Source organism: Uranotaenia lowii, chromosome 2 (assembly GCF_029784155.1).
Source record: "Uranotaenia lowii strain MFRU-FL chromosome 2, ASM2978415v1, whole genome shotgun sequence".
Classification (NCBI taxonomy): domain Eukaryota; kingdom Metazoa; phylum Arthropoda; class Insecta; order Diptera; family Culicidae; genus Uranotaenia; species Uranotaenia lowii.
In genome coordinates this window covers 139,222,554-139,229,774 of record NC_073692.1, presented here as the reverse complement: position 1 = coordinate 139,229,774, position 7,221 = coordinate 139,222,554, and the positions used below count along the sequence as shown (strand labels likewise).

General features: G+C 30.1%; 1 protein-coding gene across 1 annotated transcript in view; it reads right to left on the bottom strand.

Annotated features, from left to right (window-relative positions):
• Positions 1-205: 205 nt before the first annotated feature.
• LOC129741901 (histidine decarboxylase-like) overlaps positions 206-7,221 on the bottom strand; it is a 41,756-nt gene continuing 34,740 nt past the window's right edge. Inside the window, exon 9 of the mRNA XM_055733715.1 lies at positions 206-3,226. Within this exon, the coding sequence (XP_055589690.1) occupies positions 2,247-3,226 (980 nt within the window). The 3' untranslated portion in view covers positions 206-2,246. The remainder of the gene's footprint in view (positions 3,227-7,221) is intronic.

Genomic DNA, 7,221 nt, shown 5'->3' with positions numbered 1-7,221 from the left:
ACAATACCAAACAATACCAACTGATTGCACAACAAATAAGCAAATCGATTTCTAAAACTTTTTCCTTACTCATTTATAACCATCACAAAATCTCGAAAAAAATATAAGTTTTAATGATACCATACTATATCAGAAAGAAAATCCCAAACCCCCCCCCCCCCCCCCCCCCCCACTTCGATATTTCCAAAAAAAATCCGAAGGGGAGAATAAATAAAGTTTGGAGTATTTTTTGAAATTTTCGACAAAAAAATCAAATATCCGCAAGATTACAAGCTCACAATTTGTTTTTTGGAGATGGGAGTTATTTCACCTATTGTATTATTGATTTTATTGAATTTTTCTATAAAAAAGTACTTGATTTATAGGTTTCGTGCAATGATATAGTATGCAATTTTACAATTTTCTTGCATACAAGCTTTCGTGCAATTAATTCCAATTTATTTGTTTTTCGCATAACTTTTTTTGGTGATATAATGTTTTTAAGTTTTAAAATTAAGTTGAGTTGAGTTGAGTTTTGAATGAAAGCGATCATTGACAACTGATAAACTAACAAAATAACGTGAAATAAAAAAAACGAACTATGATTTTTTTTATTATAGTTCATTCAATTGAGAAATAATATTTTGATGAAGATAATGATAAATGATTAGACAAAAGTTCAGTTCTACAATTCTTTCTGAACACAAGTCATCATCACAAGTATCACTGTCATAACTGGGAAAAATTTGAAAAAAGGGTTTTTTTTATTTGACAAATCCGTTCAATCCTTCAAAACGATTTTATGTTTGCTTTAGAAAATATGTAAAATGTTTTTTATCAAACATCGTTTTAATCCTATATTTACAGGATAAGATGAAGAAAACAAAAAAAATTATACCTTCGTTCGCAGAAAGTAAATAATTGGTTCAAAACATTTATTTTAAATTTTTAAGGTTTTGTCAAAAAAAGACTTTCAGAAAAATCCGATTTTTTCTCATTTTCATTCTTAAATAAAACTTAAATGAACATACTGTGTTGTTAAAAAATTTAAAATTATGCGTCCAAAACGAATTTAGCAATTTTCATAAAAATAATCATGAAAGATTTTTGAAATTAAAAAAAAAAATTAAATCTGCTGTTAAATTTAAATGAAAAATATTTCATAATTTTTTTTCCATTTTTGATGAGTTATTCTTAGGTTTTGAGCACATTTGCCCGGAATTTGGTTGACAACTTTGAAATCAAGAGCCCGGATTTTGCCAGGTTTTTAGATAAAATAGCCTGGATCTGTCCGGTCCGGATACATGCTGAAAAAATCTAGGAAACCTTAGTCTACACTATAGAGTGATTAAGGATTAAGTTCTGCTGGAGGCCAGCCAATTTTTTGACATGTTTGTTTACAATTCCCAAGCAACCAAAAGTCACATACTTAATTGAATGATGGCTTTGAAAGTTACATATTGGCTGACAAAGGGAATCAACAGCCCAATTCCCTTAAGTAAACTTTATGTACTCAATAATGAACTTGAAAGTTTGATAGTTGCAAAAGTGATTAATATGTACGTTGTATAAGACTTATTTTGCCCAATAAGTTTTATACATCATCCCGTGATACGACTTTATTTGTTTATGATGTAAAGTGTGCTCCCGTGCCGGTGGATAATAAACGAAAGCGTAGTTAGATGAGTAATATGTAAAAAATCACGAGTTGTGTTTTTTTAGAAACTAGATCAAAAATATTTACCATTTTAACGTCATTTGGCGAGGAAAAAAATAATCATGTATATTATCAATAGTAAATTGAGTAGTTTTCAGATCTGCAAAGCTGAGAATTTTAGATTTAAAACATCCAAAACTAGCATGTTAGTTTTAACAGTTAAAAAAAGATCTTTGAATTCCCATCTGAGGATCTCAAAATTATCATGTTAAATTTTTAGATTTCAAAAAAAGACAAAAAAAACCTCTAAGACGAATTCAGCGTGGATGACCACCTTATCACCTTATTTTGACATTTTGGATAGTGTGATAAAGCACAAACAAACTTAAGTCGCATCGATTGGTGTTGATTGAAATTGAAATTTGAAACATCGATTATTGTTCTTATTTACCCAACCTGATTTCATCGCAATTTTAATTTTTAAACTTTGGAAATAATTTGAACCCGTTTGCAACCATCAAAGTGACATTATCCTTTCAAGATTAAATTATTCTACAGTTCTACTGATTAAATTTAAAACACTACATCGATCTTCAAACAAATCTTAACGTTATAACAACCGCACCGTTTGGTGCCCGCATTTCCGACAAACCTTAACATTCTCGTAGATAACCTCATCGTCGCAGAAACTTTTGCGCGAGTTTTTTCTACTATCGTCGCTCATCTCGCCGCAGCTACTGCTTCCGGTCATCTCCTCGGCCGAAACCTGCTCCTCGATACTGGACAGCACCCCCGCACTTTCCTTCCGCTCCAGCTGGGGACAAACTTGCTCGAACCGGGCCACGAAATTTTCCTCGAATGCAAGCACATTCCGCATCAGCTGTTCCTCGTTGAGTTCCGTTTCGTGGTTGTGATAAACGGGATCGAAATTTATGCATCGGCCATCCTCATCCGATATGCAGCACCGGAACTTCGGGGCTATCAGGTTCAACTTCTTCCAGTTCTCATCCGAGGCACCATCCAGGATAGCTTCATCGGCAATTAGCTCATCGATCGTTGAAATCTGCCGGCGGAAGGACCGTTTGCCAATGTCGTTGTAGGAAAGAACCCTCTTTGGTTGCCTCGGACAAATCAGATCAAAACTCTTGTTGTAAAAAGCATACCGGATGGTCGGTTCGGATTGACGTTTTTCCGGAGGTGCGTTGGGTTTAGAAAACGGAAACAGCTGTCCACTATCGGAATATCTTCGCTTGGATCCTTGCAGGTAACGTCCAAGACGTACGGTTTCTTCCATCGAATCCAAATTAGATTCGGTTGACCCCAACCCGGAACCTGGTTCTCCCGGAAGTGACTGCGGAGAGCTGGCAAAGGATCCTCCGATCGAGTAGTACGGTTCCGATCTGCTGCTGGCACCGAATGGGTTTGGTTTGTCGAACAGGCGGAACAGGGCGTTGCTACTAGTTTGGACATGAATCATGCCGACATCCACACTGGCCGATCGAAGGTGGCGCCGCGGGGATGACGGAGGCGTTGGACAGTGAAGCGGAATCGGAAGCAGGAACTGACTGTCGAGGCTCTCGAAGGGATTGTCTGCGGATGGTAGGACAGAAGATCGCATTAGCCATTGTTTAAATATTGATTCATGAAGATTTGTTCTGTTTTTTTAAAGACCGTCTTAATTTTCAAAAACACTTAAACTATCTTGCTTTATTTAAGGTCTTACAAATGTGCGTAGGAACTGAATGGTCCTGATTTTCATTTTATCTTAACTTTTATTAAATTTGTAGTAAAACGATAAGAACATCAAACAAATCTGTTATAAAATAGTTGATCTCATTTATCCGATGATATTTTTCGGATGAGAAAATATTAAGCGGTTTTTTTTTCTATATAAATTGAAGGCTAGGCCGAGATTCTGCTAGCTTTGGTTGTATTATGCCTCAACAATTACTATATTTGGATTTTGAGTATACAATTTAAGCGGAGCTGCATATTACCGCGCCATCACTAATTTTTTTTTCGGAAGTCCAGACTTCCAACTTACGATTGACTTCCGACAGAGGAAGATGAAGTACTTGATTTGATTGTCGAAAGTCTGTGTTCAGTGGTCAATTTACCAGGGACGTTTCTTGAAATTTTATTGAAATGCACAATATTATTTCCATCAATCAAGTGGTGTTCCGAACAATCCTGATTTTTTTCTTCGCGATGAACTGATTTTTTGACAAAAATGACAAAAATGACAAAAATGACAAAAATGACAAAAATAACAAAAATGACAAAAATGACAAAAATGACAAAAATGACAAAAATGACAAAAATGACAAAAATGACAAAAATGACAAAAATGACAAAAATGACAAAAATGACAAAAATGACAAAAATGACATAAATGACAAAAATGACAAAAATGTTAAAAATGACAAAAATGACAAAAATGACAAAAATGACAAAAATGACAAAAATGACAAAAATGACAAAAATGACAAAAATGACAAAAATGACAAAAATGACAAAAATGACAAAAATGACAAAAATGACAAAAATGACAAAAATGACAAAAATGACAAAAATGACAAAAATGACAAAAATGACAAAAATGACAAAAATGACAAGAATGACAAAAATGACAAAAATGACAAAAATGACAAAAATGACAAAAATGACAAAAATGACAAAAATGACAAAAATGACAAAAATGACAAAAATGACAAAAATGACAAAAATGACAAAAATGACAAAAATGACAAAAATGACAAAAATGACAAAAATGACAAAAATGACAAAAATGACAAAAATGACAAAAATGACAAAAATGACAAAAATGACAAAAATGACAAAAATGACAAAAATGACAAAAATGACAAAAATGACAAAAATGACAAAAATGACAAAAATGACAAAAATGACAAAAATGACAAAAATGACAAAAATGACAAAAATGACAAAAATGACAAAAATGACAAAAATGACAAAAATGACAAAAATGACAAAAATGACAAAAATGACAAAAATGACAAAAATGACAAAAATGACAAAAATGACAAAAATGACAAAAATGACAAAAATGACAAAAATGACAAAAATGACAAAAATGACAAAAATGACAAAAATGACAAAAATGACAAAAATGACAAAAATGACAAAAATGACAAAAATGACAAAAATGACAAAAATGACAAAAATGACAAAAATGACAAAAATGACAAAAATGACAAAAATGACAAAAATGACAAAAATGACAAAAATGACAAAAATGACAAAAATGACAAAAATGACAAAAATGACAAAAATGACAAAAATGACAAAAATGACAAAAATGACAAAAATGACAAAAATGACAAAAATGACAAAAATGACAAAAATGACAAAAATGACAAAAATGACAAAAATGACAAAAATGACAAAAATGACAAAAATGACAAAAATGACAAAAATGACAAAAATGACAAAAATGACAAAAATGACAAAAATGACAAAAATGACAAAAATGACAAAAATGACAAAAATGACAAAAATGACAAAAATGACAAAAATGACAAAAATGACAAAAATGACAAAAATGACAAAAATGACAAAAATGACAAAAATGACAAAAATGACAAAAATGACAAAAATGACAAAAATGACAAAAATGACAAAAATGACAAAAATGACAAAAATGACAAAAATGACAAAAATGACAAAAATGACAAAAATGACAAAAATGACAAAAATGACAAAAATGACAAAAATGACAAAAATGACAAAAATGACAAAAATGACAAAAATGACAAAAATAACAAAAATGACGAAAATAACAAAAATTACAAAAATATCAAAAAAAAAAAATAAAAAAAATACACAAATACACAAAAATGACAAAAACGACAATAATTACAAATATTGAAAAAATTACAAAAAATACAAAAATTTCTTAAATGAAAAAAAACCGAAAATTGCATAATTATAAAAATAACAAAAATTACAAAAAATGTAAATATTTCAAAAATTATAAAATTTACGAAAACGGACAAAATAACTAAAAAGGTACAAATGACAAAAATGACAAATATTTCGTGAATGACTAAATGGAAATATCTATAATATCAGAAATAGCTTTAGAGACAAATCTGAGAATAGATTTAAATTGGAGAAGACCAAAGAAATTGCAATACTTAGTTTTGCAATTCTACCTATTATTTTTGTTATGTTTTGATCCTAGATTTTTCGAATTCACTAGTTTTGTTTCATTTTGTAGATTTTTGTTATTTTTTCTTTCTTTGATTTAAAATTTTTATCATTCTGGTTGAACTTGTGAATTCTTGGTTTGTTATAAATTTTTTCAATAAGAAATTTTTTATATGTTAATAATAGAAAGAAATAATTGTTTCTTCGATTAGATAAATACGCTAGTGAATAATGGTTTCCTTATGTTGATTATTTTAAAATAAAAAAAGTCTCCAGAATACTAGAACTTCCGAATAATCTTGAGAAGAAATGTAATTTGATATCTTCAAGCTATAGGACATGTCATAGATAATTTTTTTATTGTCTTTTATGGGTGAATAATATTTTTATGTTAACTTCAAACAAGAACGTCTCGCTTAAAAAAAAAATACCATTCTTTATACAAAAAACCACAAGGAATCGAATAGTCTACCCTGCTTTAAGATAAAATGACTTTGAACGCCTTATTTTGCCAGATTCCTCCTTTTTAGGTATCAAGTTAAAATTCCGATTTTAGCAATCTGTCTTTCTTCAAAAAAGTCAAATGAATCACATTTACTAGTTTAAGTAAAATGGTCGACTGAATAGATTGGTGCACTCAAATTTTTTATTAAACTTGCTCATTTTGGCCCCTTTCCCCCAAACTAAAAAAGTTTTGTTTGAAATGTATGCTTACGCAAAGTGACGACTATGACAGTTGGACTGAGATGTTTATCTCAACACACAGCTGAGATATTTAGAGCAGGCCCGTGCGAAGGACCCGTCCATGGAGGGGAGGGGGGGGATTTCGAATTTCAAATTTAGCTAAAAATAATAGCAATACCAACAAATTAACAATAAAAAAAGGAAAGAAATTTCTAACACCGTTTTTTACTCATGACTACCACACAAACTCAAAACAAATTGGACAGATAAAAAAAACAAAATTTTCAAATCATAGTAAAATGAAAGTTTCAAATTTTCGGTAAGTCATTGATATTTTTTTTCAAAATTATTTTCTTTATTCTGAACTAGAAATTTGCTTCAAAAGAATTTCTAAGCTAATTGAAAACAAACTTTTCCAAAACACAGAGCTTAAGAGAAATGTAGATTGTTAAGTAAATATCCAATCAGGTAAAAAATTAACCATGATTAGTTTTTAGGAAAATGATAATAATTGTTAATTTTTGTTAATTTTAATTAAAATTCTGATCTTCATTTTCAACTGAAAGGTGATTGAAAAATTCTCCTGTAGTGTTATAAATTTTAACAAAAAATATTCAATCGCGATAAAAAAATATGAATTTTCGATAACTGAAAAAAACAAATTTGAACTTTGGAATATTTATTCAATGATGATGAATCAATTTAATTTGGTAAAAAGAGGAATAGAAATA